This window comes from Microcebus murinus, chromosome 1 (assembly GCF_040939455.1).
Source record: "Microcebus murinus isolate Inina chromosome 1, M.murinus_Inina_mat1.0, whole genome shotgun sequence".
Taxonomy (NCBI): domain Eukaryota; kingdom Metazoa; phylum Chordata; class Mammalia; order Primates; family Cheirogaleidae; genus Microcebus; species Microcebus murinus.
The window spans coordinates 10,658,550-10,679,208 of NC_134104.1; the positions used below are offsets into that span (position 1 = coordinate 10,658,550).

General features: G+C 37.1%; 1 protein-coding gene across 8 annotated transcripts in view; it reads right to left on the minus strand.

Annotated features, from left to right (window-relative positions):
- Positions 1-20,659, minus strand: part of ITSN1 (intersectin 1) — a 222,367-nt gene that overhangs the window by 98,172 nt on the left and 103,536 nt on the right. For all 8 annotated transcript variants that reach the window (XM_012747020.3, XM_012747022.3, XM_012747015.3 and 5 more), the window contains exons 12-16: positions 18,239-18,501; positions 15,719-15,868; positions 15,490-15,630; positions 11,223-11,310; positions 10,940-11,079 (exon numbers count right to left, since the gene is read on the minus strand). In XM_012747020.3, the coding sequence (XP_012602474.1) occupies positions 10,940-11,079; positions 11,223-11,310; positions 15,490-15,630; positions 15,719-15,868; positions 18,239-18,501 (782 nt within the window). The remainder of the gene's footprint in view (positions 1-10,939; positions 11,080-11,222; positions 11,311-15,489; positions 15,631-15,718; positions 15,869-18,238; positions 18,502-20,659) is intronic.

The following is a 20,659-nucleotide window of genomic DNA, read 5'->3' on the forward strand; positions in this document are numbered from 1 at the left end:
ATCCAATTTTCTCACTTGATACTAGCTTCAGGAATATCCATAAGTTCCTTAGCAGGCTACTGAAAAGGAAATGTATTCTATGACATTTAAAGAACTTCAAATACCCCAAAGCACAAAAAACAAGGAAACGCCTGCTGAGGAGGAAACTCCCTGATTCCGTAGGAATCAAGTGGTCACTAACAGATTGTCACCGAACTCCTCTTACTTGGGTCAACAATGAATAGTTGAGTCAAAGTGACCAGTATAGCCAGGGGTGTATTTCCCATTGACTTCTTGGTCTAATTAGGGCTGGTCCTCCCAGTGGACAGCCCAGTGGTCTCCATGGGGAGATTTAAGGACTAAGGCCTGCCCTGCCTTCTATCACCTTGCTCACTGGCAAACCACCAGATATGCAAGTTTCTTCCAGGCTCTAAATTCCTACTTTAGATTCATTCAGAGATTGTATGACAAAGGTAGAAGGATTGCCTGTAGGTCAGTTTTGAAATGAACTTCTTATTAGAAAAAAGCCCTAAGGGTTAGGCTAACCTTTTCCTACTAATTAGACCATGCAGAGGTTAAAGTCAGACTGCATATACTAGTAAGTGTCTTGTAAACTATAAGCGATCCTTGAGAGGCTCTAAAAGGGAACAATGAGATACAAGAAAAAGTTTAACTGGAGATTAGGGGGTTGAGGGAGGAAGGTATTTTGTGGTATACACTGGACAGAAGGGGAAGGTAGAGAGGGAAGAGAGTCAGTAGGGAATATAGCAGATGATGCTGGGAATACCCAAGCAGGACATAGCAGGAAGAGGTGACTTTGTAAGGCACAAATTAGTGGATTATAGGAATAATCATTTCTTGGGCATGTGGCTTCTAAATTAGGAAGGGCACTTGGGCGGCAGCTTAGCTAGGGTGGGAGTGGAGGGGGCAGAAAACACCGAGAATGAAGATTGGAAAGTAAGGACAAAGCCTCACTCTGACAGTTTAAAGTTCTAACAGAGGAGAAAATCAACACCAGGGAAAAAGAATTCTATCTTTCATTATCTTTCTCACTGCCATACTGTGGGATGTAAAACTTAATTTTAATGTGTTTAAAAAAGTCAGTAGTATTGGTTTTCATGGTAATTTGGAATCAAGAATAAATAGTAATCAATAATAACATGAATGAAAAATGTGGCTAATATTTCAGATTTGATATTTCAGAGACAAATGGAATAACGGGCCAATTCCTGTGGAGTAAAATCTGCACTCTGGGCTCACATACATATCTCGACATGAAAAGGAGAACTGCAGTGGAACAATACTACATCAAACTCCAAGTGTCCTAAGAGACAGACCAGAGCCCCAAAAGTCAGCACCGCAGACAAGAACAACCTAGGCATTAGCCCAGTGGAGGGGACCCTTGAAAAAGAAGGGTAGAAAGGAACTGATTTATATTTTTTCCTATTTTCAAATTTCATTTTCAATACCATCAAATTCTTAAACAGGTTCAGAAATAATAATAATTTATGGCAAAAGACCATAATTAAAATATACAGAACTAAGCTAGTAAAGTGTTAGGAGGCACTGTAAAATGGAAAGCAATACAAAATAAATTTGAAGAATCTACCAAAAACATGCCGATGAGATATATTCAAAAATACTTCTTAAATGTATCAAATGCATGAAGAAGATACTTAAAAATTAAAACACATTTATTTTTGAGTGTAGCAGCTTTATAGGATGGGTTGAACCAATCTTTGTAACTAAGTTGCAGCTTCAAATGCCTCCAAGGATGCAGCTTGCAGGAACCGTAAAATAACAGATGTCAAATAAGGTAACAGAAGGCTGTGGCATCTTATGATCCAGATTTCAATCCTGCAAAGTTTTTCTACCATTTCCTTTATCCAAGTCAAACACTGCTGAGATACACAATCAATTGCAAGGAAATCAAGATGCTGCAGGCGGGCATCTGGTCTTTTTCTGTTTTCTTGGACTTGAGTTTAGGATGGCATGAACAAAAATAAGGAGAACACGGATGATTTCTAAGTTGATAAACTTTTTAAAAAGTTGAACTTCCGAGAAGGCAATGTACAGAATGAAGGAACACCTACTAAGACCTAGTGAATGACTTGCTTTCTTTTGCCATAACAAAGCCCTTATGAAGCCCAAGTCCCTTCATGGAGGGGAACAGATGGCTACACCAGTCTCTCATTCTTTTTCAATACTGTTAAAAAGACTCATGTACCATTGCAGTTATTTAAAAGTACCCTTTTAATTCTTTCAGGGAAGAAAATTTCAAGATGACAAACAAGTCTGATGTCATTAAATTCTGTATTTACCTAGGAAATGAATGAAATATTGGGAGAGATGGCTGAGAAAAACTTCACTGCACTAAATGTATCAACGTTTACTTCATCACAGTTATTTCTCTACTACAACAAAGATAAAAAGAGAATGAATAAGAACTACTAAGGATCAAAAGTCGGTATTTCACTTGTGGCTCTTCCTAAAATTATTTTTTTTTCTAAAATCAGTGACTCTACAATCACGTATTTCTTGGCTGGATATTTACCTAGCAATAAGGTATTGAGTATATAACTTTGTTGACTTTTCCTCTATGAGTTTTATTCAAGTGTATGATGTTTTACAGTAGATATAGTATGCAATAATTCAGTATTATTTTCCAATAGAGCATAATTACTTTCATAATAAATAAGAAATTATTAAATAAGCATTCAAGAAGTTTTAGCTACATGTTACATATACTTATAAGGAAGAAATAAAATGTGTAGTATATGTCAATTAAACTGATAACATATACAGAATTCTAAAGATATAGAGCAAAGTGTCTTAATCGGGGTCCATGAATGAGCTTTGGCCCTGTGAACACTATGAAATTGCATGAAAACTTAGGGTCTTTGGGCATTTTTCGAGAGGAGAAAGCTCAGAGCTTTTATTAGATTCTCAAAGGAGTCTTTGATCAAACACAGATCATAAACCACAATAAAAAATTGGCAAAGATTTTGTTTTGTATTAGTTAAAATAAATGAAAGTCAGCTTGCTTTTAATTTTCTTCCCTAGACCAAAGAGGGAAAAGTCACTTATTTCCCCTAAAGAATTAAGACATTTGAACCATAAAACATCTTTGGACATCCTATGGCATACAGCCAAAGTATTTCAAAAGCAATAGCTTGACAAACTGAATACCCAAAAGATCCAACTAATTTTTCACTGAAAAACACGGCTCATTTTAAGTTTATTGAAGGTGGTTGTTCTACTGCTATGCTAAGGGTCACAAAATCACTTGATTAAATAACTGTGATTGTCTCTCCTTCATCTGGTCTTAGAGACACTCATAATAGGTGTATTATGTGAAATTATATTACTCAAAATATAAAGAAGTATTCACCTGAACACTATGTATAGGATTCTTTTTCATAAACATTACTTTGCATAAATGCTTATGAAGAGAAAAAAATTAACTAGCAACAGGGGCATATGAAAAGACACTAGCAATTAAAGGATATTTGTTTGCTAATTAGGACATCTAACTTTACTGAAGGATTATTTTGCTTTTGGTTTATTCCTCAGGCTGTCTCTTGAAAATGAGAGATAAAAACAAACATATCTTAATTAATTCTTCAAATTCGTGAACTCAACACCAAAAAATTAAAATAAAATTGTTTAGGACATATATCATATTTGTAATTTTTGTACTGGTAATATTAAATTGACCTCTAAGAAACTGATCTAGGTACCAGCATCAGAAATTTCAAGTGTTTATCTATAACATCTATAAAAAGTCTAAAGTGCTTTTTATATAAATAAACATTATTTCTCACCTAGGGATAACATGTAGCACACAATATCAAAATTTATAAAAGGCCTGTTTTATTTTGAGACAGGGTCTCATTCTGTTGCCCATCTTCATAGCTCACTGCAGCAAGCTCCTGGCTCGAATGATTCTCCTGCCTCAGCCTCCCAAGTAGCTGGGACTACAGATATGTGCCACCATGCCCATATTTTTTATTTCTTTGTACAGACAGGGTGTGTCTTGCTCCTGCTCAGACTGGTCTTGAACTCCTGGCTTCAAGTGATCCTTCTGCATCCGACTCTCAAAGTGTTAGGATTACAGACATCTTTTGAGTTTTAAAATACATTAACCTTATCTGAATTAAATGGTTGTGAAACAAATCAAAAGCTACTGAAGACAAGTCAGTCAACAAACCCAGTGAGGACAGAATTTGGCCCTATGTGGAAACATTCAAAAAGTAATTATTTCAGAACATAGAAATTATACTAGATCAATGCAAACTGACAATCTATCTATCACAAAATTTATTCACTCATTTTTAAAATGTATTTATGTTTTTTAGAGATGGAGTCCTGCTATGTTGCCTAGGCTGGAGTGTAGTGGCTATTCATAGGCGTAATCACAGTGCACGGCAGCCTCAAACTACTGGGCTCAACTGATCCTCCTGCCTGAGCCTCCAGGGTATCTGGGACTACAGGTACATGCCACTGAACCTGGTTAAGTTTGTTCATTCTTGAGGCATTAAAAGTGAGAGGAGTATAAAGAAAAGGAAATATTGATTAGTTACTTAAATTCTGAGAAGGGATATACTAATGATCAAAAAAAACATTTAAATATCCTAAATTAGAAGCTAATATTTAACCAAATAGTAAGCCACATTTCCCATGGCACAAAATGGGAGTCAAAGTATCCTAAGTGCTAGAGAAGATCGGGGGAGGGTGTGTGTGTGTATGTGTAGAGGCACAGGGAGAAGAGCTAGAAGATCCTGTCCCCTCTGCAACAGGAATAGGTTCTTCTTCCATGAGGCTTTGGGAAGTACCCTTCTATAACCAGAAAGAGAAAACTGACTCCAGTTTGTCTTAAACATCTCAATCTTCCCGCAAATGTCTGAGCTTTATTGACAAAGCAACATTTTATTATTTTAAATGCATGTCATTTTCTAAAGGGCAAAATGGTCAAGAGGCTTGGATAAACAAGAGAATGAAAAAAAGAGAAGAAAATATCTTTTCAAAAGATTGAGTTCAGGCCGGGCGCTGTGGCTCACGCCTGTAATCCTAGCTCTTGGGAGGCCGAGGCGGGCGGATTGCTCAAGGTCAGGAGTTCAAAACCAGCCTGAGCAAGAGCGAGACCCCGTCTCTACTATAAATAGAAAGAAATTAATTGGCCAACTGATATATATATGAAAAATTAGCCGGGTATGGTGGCGCATGCCTGTAGTCCCAGCTACTCGGGAGGCTGAGGCAGAAGGATCACTCAAGCCCAGGAGTTTGAGGTTGCTGTGAGCTAGGCTGACGCCACGGCACTCACTCTAGCCTGGACAACAAAGTGAGACTCTGTCTCAAAAAAAAAAAAAAAAAAAAAAAAAAAAAAGATTGAGTTCTGCTTCTCTCCCTTTCCCAAATCACATTTTATTATTATTATTTTTTTTTACAAATTAGAAAAAACCCACACTATAACAAAAAAACTCAACCAACCAACCAACCAACCAACCAACCAGCCAACCAGCCAGCCAGGCAGTCTACTGGTATGGCACAGAATCTAATATACAAGATCTGTTAACTATTTTGAGTCTTGGGAGTGCTCTACTTATCTACATTCAAGTAATCTGTATAAAGTTTCCACAATCACAAGTAATAAGTGTTAGAGGATTTTATTACTTCTAAGCATTAGAGGTATTTTCCAAAGGATTATACAGGTAAAATAAAATTTTATCTTGAACAAAATAAGATAGCAAACCATGAAACAGCCAAGCATTATTCCACTAATTAAGAGAAAGCAACGTTGTTATTTGAATTCACGCTGATTTCTCCTGCTGTCTCTGTATCTCCTCTTTCTGGATCTTTTTCTTTCCTTCATTGTTTCCCTTTGCATGCATTTTTTTTCCTGACTTCTCATTCTGTTCTGTAGTTCTTTCTCCAGCTCTTTTCTTTTCTCCCCTGGTTGCTAAACATTTTGCCTTTCACTGCCTTCATAATGAATGAGCCTGCCATGAAAGCAAGTGTCTGAAACCAAGAGCATAAAAGCCTTAGTTAAGCAAACAAACTTATTTACTATAACTGGCATTCTCATTTCAATATCCATTTAGTTCTTAGGAACAATTTTTAGAACAGGTAACATTACTGGCAGAATTTATACTTCTAATAGCCCCTTGTGTCTAATTTAAGAAGCCTGGATTTCCCAAGTATATTAAGAAATATAATTCTCAATTAGTCCTAAATATTCAAATTCTGCTAAGAAATAAAATATTACCCACTTTTGTAATAGTATACTGACCATAATACTGTCTCCCATATTATGGAAATATGCACATAGACCCAAATAATAACCAAGTGCTGTCCTTCACATTTTTGCAGACAAGTAGCAAATTCAATGAACTAAAAGACTCGTTACAAAGATGAGACTACAGTATACAGTACCTTGTCCAGCTTGTAATTCAGAGCTTACCCCATCACACACACAGCTTGTCAAGAGGAAAAATTCAATCATATTCCACAATAGTAATAACTGATCATTATTAACTTTTACAAAGGTTTAGTACTTCATGATAAATGCTATCTTAGACACTGAGCACTCATCTGCGTAGGGGAAACTGAAGCACAGAGCTGGAGATGGTTCATCATTCTTAGTCTGAGAAAGATGTGCATTGCCTGAGTAGGGCATGGAGACCTTTAGAAAGAAGTCTAAGTGGATGACGCAGCCCAGGAGAACTGCCAGGCACTGCAACACTGCCTCCTCCATTGCCACTGACTGGAAGAAAGAAATGCTCAAATGTAAACGGCCATTCACATTAGGACTTGTCCAGTACACACCGACTAGACAGGAACCAACAAGGACTCAACTTTTCAACATGAAACACAAAATCTCCCCTTTGTGGGTGTTAGACTCGCTTTACTTGGCACACAACGGAGCCTTGTGAACTACAAGTTACACAGTATGCTGCTGCTGGGTGTTATAGTTAAGATATTAAAATGTAGAACATGAGGCTGTCAGTGCCAAGGAGAACTCCTACAGTAACTGCTAACGTTGCCAAGGGCAAGGTGAAGTCAAGAGCTACTGTCCAAACAGTCCTTATTAGTAATGTTATTTGACACTTATGAGAACCATAATTTTATATCTATAGGAAGCCCCATATGTAAGAAAAACAATTATCAGAATGTCTCTGTGTGCCCTTTAGGCATACAGATTCTCCAGAAGAGTTGAGTGTTTTGATTTTATTGTAAACTGAGGTATAAAGAAAAAAATCACAGATAATCAATAATTTTAAAGTGATATTTCTGTGACATGAATTTGAGAAGACTACTGATTTCTTAGTATGATAAAATATTTGTTACATATAGACTATATTTTAAAAGCAGAAATTTATGGTAAATAATTTGATACACAGAATTAAAACTACTTTAAGAATTAGTAATTCACACTAGCAATATTCACTCACAAAATCAATTATTCCCTTTAATGGTTGACTATTTTAATTTAATGGTTGACTATTTCATTTGATCACCAAAAAGCTAAAATTTTCAATTCACATCAAAGGCAGGATAAGTACAAAGGCTGCCAATAGGGGGAATTTCTAGCACAAGAGCTTCAATATCTCAAGGTGCTACCATTTCTCTTCTTCTTCCACCCTCCCCTTTTTTATAGACATATTTAAAAAACAAAAGCAAAGTTTATTCACTACAGTAAGATTCATCTGTTCCCTTTCTCAAGCAATTCTTGGTTTGGGGTGATACATTAGAAAGACGCTTACATCTTAGGATAGTTTTTAGAATATATAAAAATCACACCTATAAGGTAAATGTCTAGTAAAGTGCATGGAAAAATACCCTCTCCTGAAAGGAAAGAATGAACCCTCAATTTCTGTGAGCTCAGATAGAAACTTAAAGAACCAGGACTCTAAAGACCCTACTGCTGAATCTGGAGCTGTTTATAACAGATGACTGTACTTGCAAGCACACTTTATATTTTCAACACGTGGCTTCCTGTGCGAAACCAATACCTGTTAACCTGACTATAAGAGTAATTGTTTTCCTCTTTAATTAATCACTTGAGAATTTCCATCATTGCTTATCAGGTCCTGAGTAGGGAGGACAGGAGCCTAATTCTTTCTGAACTGAAGAAAATGGGAGAAACCCACAAAAGAATGAATCTCAATTAGATATTCTGGAGGAAAGGAATATATCAGACTGTATATTTTGTTAAAGAGAAAAGAAGAAAGAAAGTGATAAAATATACTTATTCTTTAAACTCTTTCTCATTCAAAAAACTAAGTATACTTTTATTTCATAATCACTGTCTTATAGCTCAGAATCTGGGTTAGACTGGGGTACAATTATCTTACATTTACACCTAAGAAACTTGACATGACTGTGAGTGTCCATCAAAGTAAGTGAATGACTTATTGTAACTTTTTACCAAAATAAATAAATAAAATAATAAGAATCAGTTTTTGCTATATGTTGTCCTCATTTGTGGAGCCAGACATTTAGTATCAATTTAGTATCCTGGTCAACTAATTTTAAAATGTTATACTTTGTCAGGCACTTCCCCAGTGTCACTGCACTAATGTACTATAAGGAGGGGACAGCATTTTCTTTTTTCCAGGTGAACAATCTACATGAACACGAAATACAAATGCTAAGTTCTGATTTCTTGCCTATCCGCTCTCCAAATGGTTTCCTTTTGGGAAAGGGATGTTTAGCAGATAGCAAGTCACACCAGCAGGTCAGGAGTGGCTGGACAATGCCCAATTTCACTCCGGCAGGTAGAAGTAATTTTTGCATCATTAGTACGAATGGTCGAAAGGCAGCGCTGTATCTAGAGAGGCAGTGAAGAGATCCCACAGGTCAGGATGCTGGCTCTTCCTGGTCTATCTTATCAACCAAGAAATTATAGTTGCTAATGAATATAGGCTCTAAAGTCAGGAAAAAAATGCTTCATATTTTCTAGTGTGGCCTCTGAGTTACCTCAAATTACGAATTTTTGATTCTTCAATTTAACTGTTTCTGTTTTGATTTCACCAGGCTTAAGAATATAAGAATTAATAATTGTAAGAAAATACAACATATTCACTAAGTCCTCCAAATGGGTGTTAAATAACAAAATAATAAAGCCATACTGACTTGTGATTGTTTTACTCACCATAGTAATTTAAAGTTAATAATGGAAAACCAAAATAAAAATTAAAAAGACAGAAAGAAAATCACCATAGTTGGAAAAAGGGCTACTGGGAAAAAGGGTTAAAATCAGCCTTTGTATGATAAACTCTGATACTGAAGGCAGCATTAGTCAACTAACCACAATAAGTAAGAGTGACTCATACCATAGTTTAAGGGTGTTCTCTTTAGCAATGGCAACAGCAATTCAATTGCCAAATTTATTTAATCCACATAACTCCTGGGCATTTATCAAAAGTCTTTCACTAGTGTATCATTTTCTAATACCTGGACTTTGTTTAGGGAGGTAAATTTCTAGAAAAAGGAATCTTAAAATTAAGGCAGAAATCTATAATTCTGCCTGGGTTCAGAAGATAATTGAACACCTAATAGTTTATACCTCAAGAGATTATTAAAAAGCTCTACCAGCATGCAACAGTGTTATATTCTTTTTGCTTAAACAGTGACAAGTCACAATGAGAGTTAAAGTGAGTAACTGTATTGTATTTACTATCCTAGACATGGAGAACTTACAGCTGCACTTCTTTTTGTTTGTTCTCTTCCTCCCACCCCACAATTGTGTTGGAATAGTTAGTTGTACTTCTAATACTGACAGACCATACGTAAATATATACATATGAATATAAAACATACACGGTGCACACACACACACACTGTGTAAGCATGAAAGCAAAGTGAAGAAAAACACTAAATTAGCTCAAATATTTCCCCTAAGAGCACTTTTCTGGAATTGTGCAATTGAGTAAAGATCATTACCTAATACTCTGAAAGAACAGCACAAATACCTCAAAGTCAGATGTCTAGACAATTTGGCTTAGAATCTCAATCCAAAGGTCAACTGAAAGTTTCAAATATGCTTTCTAATTAAAAAAATTTTTTTTAGTAATTAGGAATAGGAGCTTTACTTCTCCCTAGTGTTAAAAGCTAAGCTTGCCACAGTCAATATAAAGAATTCTAAGTTAGAAAAGGAAAATAAATATTTTGGGGGAAAAAAGTGCATGACATCAAATTTCTTATAAGAACTTCAACAACTACTTCAATCTAAAGTAGTACAGGATTATTGTTTAGAAGAAATGAGCTGTTTGCATTCTGGTTTTATTATACGAGTTAACATTAAGATGATAAAGTTGTAAAGTTAAATGGAAAACACCAAATCAGAAAGAGGCTGTGACCTAACCATCGTACATTCTCTCAGAGCTTTGGCATTTTCCTGGGTCTTACTGTGCAAATGTGACAAAACCATACAACACTTCTGCCACAGAGACAAAAGCAATTTCTCCACTAAACAATAAAATTTAAAAATGTGAGGTTAAAAAAATAAAGATCTACTTTTAAGCATAATCTTGAAGGTAAAAAGTGGCAGAAAAATTCTTAGTTTTAAAAAAGAAAATAATCCCTTTTAGTAGTATTCAAAGAACACAAGAAAGATAAAGCTTTTGGAGACTAGCTTTTGGAATTCAACTTGATATGGTTATAAATAGACAAAAGAATGGAGATGTATAAAAATATAATTCAAGTTAAAGGAAGATGTCATGTCAGGGCCACTCACTCAGCCCTAATTTATAGATGCCAAATTCGTTTTTATATTTTAAAAGAGAAAAATGCAATTTAGGTTGCATAATGGTCATCTATAAATGTGAAGGCTTTCACAAAGGCTGACAAAGCATCGTAATAAATTTTTTTTGCCTGGGGTTAAATATCAACTGATCATCTGGACAGTTAGAAAAATCAAAAGGTAGGACATACACGTAGGCACACACAGAATAGTCACCTTCAGCTGATTATTGAAAATGTCAATCTCCTGTAGTTTTGATCTTGTTTCTTTCTCTACTTCATCCAGCTGGTCTCGTAGCTGCTGCCGAGCTAGTTCTTTTGCTTCTAAGGCTCTTTTAAGTGTAAGAAGTGAATCTCCTATTTTAGAAAAACATTGTAAGATAAGAAAAAATTTAACTGGCAGTGAGGAAAGTGTTTTTAATGTTCTCATTTCACTTAAGGAAATTCCTGCTGGTGGAAGAAAAAAAAGAAGAGACCAACTTTAAGAATAAAACACCTACTATGCAAACTGTTTTGCTGAACTTGTTTTAATTGGTCATTGAGTATCTGTTTTTCAGGAATAAGTCTTCCAAGCATTTGCTGAGATTCCTGGGAAGGAAGAAGGAAAACAACAGTGAATGACAGGGAAAGTGACCATGTCTACATTAACACCAGGCAGAGTTTACTTCTGTTTTCTCATCCCTCAAAGACTCTTCTAATCTCATCCCAAATTCTTTACAGTAAAGCTGCATTTAATTGCTAGTCAGGGTGGCTCTTGCTTTCTTGCCAAGAAATTAACTGTTTGCCAAATGCTTCTCCCTAAAATAAAGTTAAGACAGTTATAGCTCCTTTGATATTTCTTATATTTTTGTTGACTAACTGGATACTTATAAGCTTTAAAGAATGCACTTTGTCTACAACTCCACAGAGAGAAAAATGAAGTAATGATCTCTCAGCGGCACTGGGATTGAATGCAAACGCAGTGACCCTCCGTTTGTACATTCAGTAGTTTAAATAGGAACTAATATTCTATTCTGAATAGACTTTGACACTTAATGAGGCTGAACTTACGTTTACCATATACCAGAAGCTGGAAATAGAAATCAAAGAGATTTTTAACAACTAGAATCTTAGCTGGTTGCATGTATTTTTTGACGATACTGGATGGAATTCTAAACAGATTGAGTAATTGACACTTTAAAAAAAAGAATTTCAAACAAGTACACAAAACATTTGAACTAACAATTTTTAACTGACACAAGAAAAAAGTTAAATCACACTGTACAGGCTACTCGAAGTTTTTGTGGGTAATTTGCCAAGTACAGTATTTGCTTAAGTGCGCTGAAGTTAGCCTCTATAGTTCCTACACATTCCAGTAAAATGGCAGCCTTTCCAGTTATAATCAGGAATATTTAACTTTTATTTCTACCTTGATAAAAAATTATCTCTATGTACTGAGTTTTGGTTTGAAAAAAATAAAAATGACTTGATTAAAAATTTACCAGATGCTAAGAACCAGTTTCTTTGGGAACAACCACATTTAAGATACAACCGGCATAAGTGGAATAAATCTTTGCGTAATAGACAATTGAAAGGTAGAGAGATTTAGCCCAACAGTAAGGATTTAGAAGCATCTTCTCTTATGAATAATAACACCAAAAAAATATTTTTTTTCAACAAAACAGGATATACAAATGAGACAGTTCTCCCCCCAAAAATAGCTAACTCAGTTTCTCCTTCTCTTACTCACCTCAATAAAGCAAGGCATGGCCTCTTACCTAATCCCAGTTTCTTTTCTTTTTTTTTTTTTTGAGACAGGGTCTTGCTCTGTTGCCCAGGCTAGAGTGCAGTGGCATCATCATAGCTCACAGCAATCTCAAACTCTCGCCCAGGCTCACACAATCCTCCTGCCCTAGTCTCCTGAACAGCTGGTACTATAGGTGTGTGCCACCTTATCTGGCTAATTTTTGTATTTTCTTATAGAGATGGAGTCTCACTATGTTGCTCAGGCTGGTCTCGAACTACTGGCCTCAGCAATCCTCCCACCTCAAGCCTCCTAAAGTGCTGGGATTACAGACATGGCTCACCACGCCCAGCCCCCAATCCTAGTTTCTTTCCTGTATCAAGACAAACAATGGAATATCAAGAGGAAGCCTGGCTCAGATCATTGAAATTGTTTCACTTATGTAAATGTTACTTTAAAATGTATAACTTAAATTTCTACAATAGGTCAAACCAATATAATGGGCTACCAGACTCATCTGCAAAGCAAGTATTTGCTAATCCCTATATAGAAAGGGAATCCAGGATTCCTAAAAAGTAGTAAAGTAAAAAAGGAATACATGGTCTACTATGTAACTTTCTTTCTTCAAGCCATGTATTATTTTTTACTTCACTACTTTTTAGGAATCCTGATTTTTATTTTATTACCAATAACTGAATAGTCTAAGCACTAATCTTTTTTTTATTTGAGACAGAGTCTCACTCTGTTGCCCAGGCTAGAGTGCCAGGGCATCAGCCTAGCTCACAGCAAGCAACCTCAAACTCCTGGGCTCAAGTCATCGTCCTCCTGCCTCAGCCTCTCAAGTCGCTGGGACTACAGGCATGCGCCACCATGCCCAGCTAATTTTTTCTATTTTTAGTTGTTTGGCTAATTTCTTTCTATTTATAGTAGAGAAGGGGTCTCACTCTTGCTCAGGCTGTTCTTGAACTCCTGAGCTCAAGCAATCCTCCCACTTCAGCCTCCCAAGAATGCTAGGATTATGGGCGTGAGCCATTTCGCCTGGCTATATTTTTCAATATTTTAAAACAATTTTCAGCAATGAACTGCTGGTACTTTTTGTGTTATATATTCATATTCTAAAATATCAAATGGAAGAGAATTTTCTTAGGACTTCAAAATACATGAAACAACAACTGAACAGAACTGAAAGGAATGCGGGGCGCAGTGGCTCATGCCTGTAATCCTAGCACTCTGGGAGGCCAAGGCGAGCGGCCAAGGCTCAAGGTCAGGAGTTCGAAAGCAGCCTGAGCAAGAGCAAGACCCCGTCTCTACTATAAATAGAAAGAAATTAATTGGCCAACTAATATATATAGAAAAAATTAGCCGGGCATGGTGGTACATGCCTGTAGTCCCACCTACTTGGGAGGCTGAGGCAGTAGGATCACTTGAGCCCAGGAGTTTGAGGTTGCTGTGAGCTAGGCTGATGCCACAGCACTCTAGCCTGAGCAACAAAGTGAGACTCTGTCTCAAAAAAAAAAAAAAAAAAGAGAACTCTTCTAATTAAATATTAAGAAAAACAACTCAAAAAAATTTGTTCAAACACTTTAACAAGATACACACAAAAAAGATACATGCCAATAAACATATAACATGATGCCCAACATAAAGCCTTAATGAAATATTGCCTTACACCCACCAGAAATGTCAAAAATAATGGTAAAACCAAATGTTGGTAAAGATGAGGAACAAACATATCACTCACAACTGCTGAGCAGAATGTAAAATAGTACAAACCCTTTGGAAACATTTTGGCAGTTTCTTACAGGGTTAAATATATACTTCTATGACACAGTAATCCTAGTACTAAAAATTTACCCAAGAGAAATAAGACATACATAAATGCTCATTGCAGTTTTATTCATAAAAAAATTCTCAAACTGGAAAGAATTTGAATGTTAACAGGTGAATGAACAAATAAGGAAATACTAGTCAGTGATGAAAAGGAACTACTCATTAGTCAACAACATGGATAAATCTCAAAACATCACGCTGAGAAAAAGTAGTCTGACATAAAAGAGTCGCAAAATTCAAAGATGACGATCTGCAGATAATATTTACATAAATTTGATGCTCCTGTAGTTCAACACTTGATAGCAAACCAGGTCATATTATAACAACTTTTTTTTTTTTTTTTAAGGCTGGTCAAGTGGAGCAGTGGGAGTGGAGAAGGAACAAAGGAATCTGTAACTGGTTGTGATCAATTAGTTGTAAACACCACTGCACTCGGACCAACCTATAACAACTTTGAATAGGCAATAAATTGAAGGCAGAACTACTAATAGTGCTCCACAGGGTCTCTAATATTTTACATACATATCTCTCTCATACCCTCCCTAAAACACTTAATTGCAATTAATTATTGTAATTATCACAGTAAAGCCAAAGTTCTGTTTCTGGACTACAGGTTCTGTGTGATTTTGCCCCTACCTGGTCTAACCACAGTGGTCTCCTTGCTGTAACTGGTATCCTAGAGACCTGCTGCGGCCTCAGGACTTCAGCACTGCTGGCTCCCTGCCTAGAGCTTGCTCTGCCAGCTGTCTCCATGGCTTAGCCCCTCATCGATTTCAAATGTCACCCTCACAGAAAGGCCTGTCCCAACCACCTTCGTTAAAATCACAATCCTTCCTAGCCCCAGACTCTATATATCCTCTTCCTTACTCACTCTCCATAGCACTTTTTAATCTTCTAATAGAGTACAGACTTTACTTAGTGCCTGTCTCTCCTGCCAACATGGTAAGCTCCCTGAAGGCAGGGTTCTCGTCTCTCTGGTTCACTGCCGTAGCCTCAGCACCTGCAAGAGCGCCTGCCCTGCGGTGCTCAACAAACCTCGGCTGCATTTATTTACTCGACGGCCTCCTTTTCAGGCAAGGACTCTCGTCTACTTCATCTTTGTTCCCCAGTGCCTGCTACACGGTAGATATTTAATGTTTGTTGACTAAATAAATGAAATGAATTTGAGAAAAGGATGTAGGCCTAAAAGCTCCCAAGGTACATTATTTCCTCACCTGTAACTGCTGCTGTAGATGGGTGATTTCGGCAATTCTCAACTCTCTGGATTTGTTTGTACTCTCAATTTCTTGCCTTTGGGTGGTCAATCGACATCTGATATCTTGAAGTTTTCCTTCCAGTTGATGCTTTTTGTCATTCTTTAACAAATGAAATAATAGGAATTATTATCACTTCTAATGGTTCCCTGTTAGTATTATTTCCAAGGCATAATCAAACTTCACTCACTAGCGCTTCTAATTCAAATTCCAAAGTCTTTTTCTTTGCTTTCAGTACAACTATGTCTTCTTGTTCTTTGTTTCTTTGATTTAGCAGTTCTTGCCTTCGATTCCGTTCCCACTCAAGTTGTCGTTGCCTTTCAAGTTCCCGTTTTGCAGCCTGTGACATTTACAGACAGTTTATTAATTTTTCAGTTCTCATATTATACAATGTCTCTTAACAAAAGTGACATCTAGTAAGTCTTTCCTTTTAGGGATAAAATATTATTAAACATTATAAGAAATCACATTACAGAACAGCAAGAAGAATTTTATAAAAATACATTATTCCTTCTATGGAAAAGGGAATACAGAGAACCATTGTATTTACATAAGACAAGAACTGACAGGATTATTTCACCCTTAGAATTCCATTTTTTTAAAAAACATTTGAATGACACAAATATCTGTACACATTTATAGGGTGCATGTGGAATTTTGTTACATGCATAGAGTGTATAATGATTAAGTCAGGGTATTTAGGGTGTTCATTACCTCAAGTATTTATCATTTCTGTATGTTGGGAACATTTCTAGTCCTCTGGTCTAGGTATTTTGAAATACATAATACAGTATTGTTAACTATAATCACCCTACTCTGCTAGCAAATATTAGAACTTATGGAATTCCATTGTTTATGCCTTCAAAAATGCATAATGTGCTAAATAAAAGTGGTCTTTCTTATTTACTGATTCACAAGGAGGAAGGAAAATTTCTTTATCAAGTATACTAAAACTAACCTCTCTCCTCCCCTAGAATAAAAACAAACAAACAAAACTTGGTTTTAGGCCGGGCGCTGTGGCTCACGCCTGTAATCCTAGCTCTTGGGAGGCCGAGGCGGGCGGATTGCTCAAGGTCAGGAGTTCAAAACCAGCCTGAGCAAGAGCGAGACCCCGTCTCTACTATAAATAGAAAGAAATTAATTGGCCAACTGATATATATATATAAAAAAAAAAAAATTAGCCGGGCATGGTGGCACATGCCTGTAGTCCCAGCTACCCGGGAGGCTGAGGCAGAAGGATCACTGGAGCCCAGGAGTTTGAGGTTGCTGTGAGCTAGGCTGACGCCACGGCACTCACTCTAGCCTGGGCAACAAAGCGAGACTCTGTCTCAAAAAAAAAAAACAAAAAAAAAAAACTTGGTTTTATTCCCTCAAAGAGAAATTATTATTTATCCTTTTTTTAAAAAAAAATCTGTTTTAAAAATCTGTTACTTAAACCTCCCTAATCATTCATTTCCTTTTTACCACAAAGGTTCAGTAATTTCTCTGGAACTGCCAGTTCTCTCCAATGACTCTGGTGACTGCTTGGTAGAGCATGAATCAGAGTACCTGGCACTATTTATTGAAATTATCTAGACTTACGGGTCTTCCAACTACACTGTAAGGTTCTGGGGGGTGGTTATCTAGTCACAAGTGTATCTCCAGGGACAAATGACCCCTGGCATATGGTAAATGTCTATTAACTAATTCTGAATAAACACTCTAAAATGTTATTTTTTTTCACACTGAAGAAGAGAAGGCTTCTATCTTTTGGTTGTCCATTCTAGAAATTAAAATCTTGTCAGTATTTGTGTACATCTGCCTGACCAAAAAGCAGCTGAGGGTTACAAGCTTTCTAAAGCAATCAGCAGGAGATGAAAGCAAAGTATTATTCTTTTATAAAGAAAAATTCCTCATGTGTATATTTCATTCACATGAGAGAGTCATGCTTGCTTCTGTAGCAACACACTAAAATTGGACAGGCAGACACGAGATTAGTTTGGCCACTGTCCAGGTATGGTATCACATTTATGAAGCCAAACAACATTAATTGGTTATAACCATTATAGTGGCTTAAAAAATTAGACACCCTCCACCCTCCCCACCATATAAATCTTTATATTTTTATATAGGTGTATAAATATAGAGACAATAGTCTGGAAAAACTCTTAAGCGGTATCAGTGATTTGCAATAAGACTGTATCATCAAAAACTTGTACATGAATGTTCACAATAGCAGTAGTTATGATAGCCAGAAAGTAGTAACAAACCAATGCCCATAAACTGATGAGTAGATAAATAAAATGTGGTATATTTGTATGATGCAATATTATTCAGTGATAAAAAGGAATAAAGTTCTGCTTCATGATACCATGTGGGTGAACCTTGAAGACATCATACTAAGTAAAAGCCAGACACAAGAGAGCACATGCTGTCTGATTCCATTTGTAAGAAATGTCCAGAATAGGCAAATCTGTAGAGACAGAAAGTAAAGGAGTGGTTGCCCAAAGCTGGGGGAAGAGAGAGAAGGGAATGACCACTTCATGGGTAAGGTACTTCTTTTGGGGGTGATAAAATATTCTGGAATTAGATAGAGGTGATGGTTGCACAACTTTGTGAGTACACTAAAACTCCTACATTGTAAAAGGGGGAAAAACCTACTATTATTTAATAATAGATCACTGGAGTAACTGAAGGTGTGGGGAGCTCGAGCACTGACCACCTGGCTTACCTCTCTCCTCTCGATCTCCTTCCTCCTCTCCTCTTCTCTCTGCCGCTCCAGCTCCCGCTGCTTTTCCAGCTGCTTCTCCAGCTCCAGCTGCCTCTTGCGCTCCTGCTCCTGCCGCTCACGCTCTTTCCTCTCCTGCTCCGCCCGCTCCAGCTGTGCCAAGCGCTCTTGCTCTTTGCGCTGCTGCTCCAAGAGAGCTTGTCTTCGTTTCTCCAGTTCCAGATTGCCACGTTCAAAGTTCTCCCGCTTCTTATCTTCAAACGTTACTTTAAAACGGGAACAGATAAATTATGAAAAGTCATGATTTTCAACATATATTTCCAAAGGAGAAATTCCCTGGTCTATACAAAACCTGTACAAAACCCAAACCTGGAACTCCCTAAGCTTCCTGACCGTTCCTATTGTTAGTAGGCACTACGAAAATGTCCTCACCTAACCTCTCTGCTTACATACCCTCCCCTCCACGCCAAACACTGTTTCTAGAAAAACCTTCCTCTAACAGTTCCAACTCATCACCCAATGAATGTCCTTTCTTTCCCCATTCCTCTGTCCCTTCCCTTTTCCATGACCTTGCTTAAGCAACTGACCCCCTATCTCTCCAGGACCATGAATCTCTCCTCTCCCTCCTCCTCCTTAGCTCATGTCTTCTAGTCTAACAAGAGAATGTCTCAAAGCAGAGGTAGAGGTGAGCATTCCATGTTTCCCACTGAAGACATGCCCTAATCATTATATAGAGCAAAATTAAGTAATTTTTTTTCTATTTGATAATTCAGTTTCCTTCTTTGATAACACTAATTATGAAATTTTAGGCCAATTACCCCGTCCTATAACTTTTTTCTCTAATCCTTGCCAACCCTCTGTTTATATTCATTTTACTATTAATATATTCCTTTTCTAAAATCCTGTCTTCCATGTCCCTTACTATCTTTGGCAGTGTCTACTCGATTTTGTGTTTGCCTCACATGCTTCTCCTTGGTACCAACTAATACCAGCCAAGAGAAGCTCTCACTGCCAGCCTGTGCAGCATCCCTTCCCATTGATCCAATTCTATTCGGGAACTGTCACTTCTCACTTTGCCTTGAGATCTGTAGCTGTGAGCATCTGTCTTTGGCCTCTTCCCACATTCCTGTTTGGACTTCTCTGCTTTAGACAGACTTTCCTCACATGCTGTGGTCAGGGATTAGAGATCAAAGGTGGCAAATATGTTTTAGTTTTCTTGCTCTTCTTGTACCTTTGTTGATTTCAGAGGAGGCAGCATCCTCTTTATTCTGATACCTTAAAACTGAAAGTCCCTCCAACATGGAAAGTAATCAAGTAATGATCCATGCTACAAGACGAATAAATATCAAAAATACTGTGCCAAGTGAAAAAAGCCAGAGCTAAACGGTCTCATGTCGTATGATTCCATTTATATGAAATACCCACAATAGGTAAATCCAAAGAGACAGAAAGCAGATTGGTGGTTGCCAGGGACTGAGGGGAAGGGAGAGTGGGGAGTGACTGGGCAGGGAGCTTTCTTCCGGGGTGACAAAAATGTTTCAGAACAAGATAAGAGGTGGCAGCTACATAACAATGTCAGTATACTACATGCCACAGTTATGGACTGAATGTTTGTGTCCTTCCACACATTCATACACTGAAGCCCTAATTACCCTAAAGTGATAGTATTTGGAAATAGGTTCTTTGAGAGGTAATTAGGGTTACATTAGATCATGAGGCTGGGGCCTTCATAAGATTAGTGTCCTTATAAAAAGAGTGTCCTGTAGTCACCCACCAAGGAAATGCTATGTAAGGACATGTGAGAGAAGCCATACTAGCTGCTGTCTGAAAGCCAGAAAGAGTTCTTACCAAGAACCAAATTGCCTAGCACCTTGATCTTGGACTTCCAACCTCCAGAACTGAGAAATAAAGTTCTACCGTTTAAGCCAACCAATCTATGATATTTTGTTATGGCAGCCCACACCCCTGAACTGTACACTTTATATTTTGTAAATGTCATCTCAAATTAAAACCTCTGAAAGTCTTTATATGATTTTTCCAGTATCTGGCAATATTTGTAGTATATAGGAGATGCATGATAAATGGCTGTTGAAAGAATGAATGTACAAATGAAATACTCTGATAATGCTAGTTCCTGTTCAAAATTTTAAAATAATGTCTACTACCAACAGAATAAGAAAATTCTAAATTCTAAGAATTCCTGTTCTTATCTGCCACCAAGACTTCATTCTGATTTGCATCAAAACCTGAAATGTTCCTCACTTCCAGGTGTGGTGATCCTATTCATCTTCAAGTCTCAACTCAATTGTGACCTCTTCCTAAGAGATTTAATTCCTCTTGTCCCTCCCAGTTTATACCAACCAACCATAAGTAAAGTCTGCTGTGCATCTATAATACTCTCTAGTCATTTATCTTATTTATGTA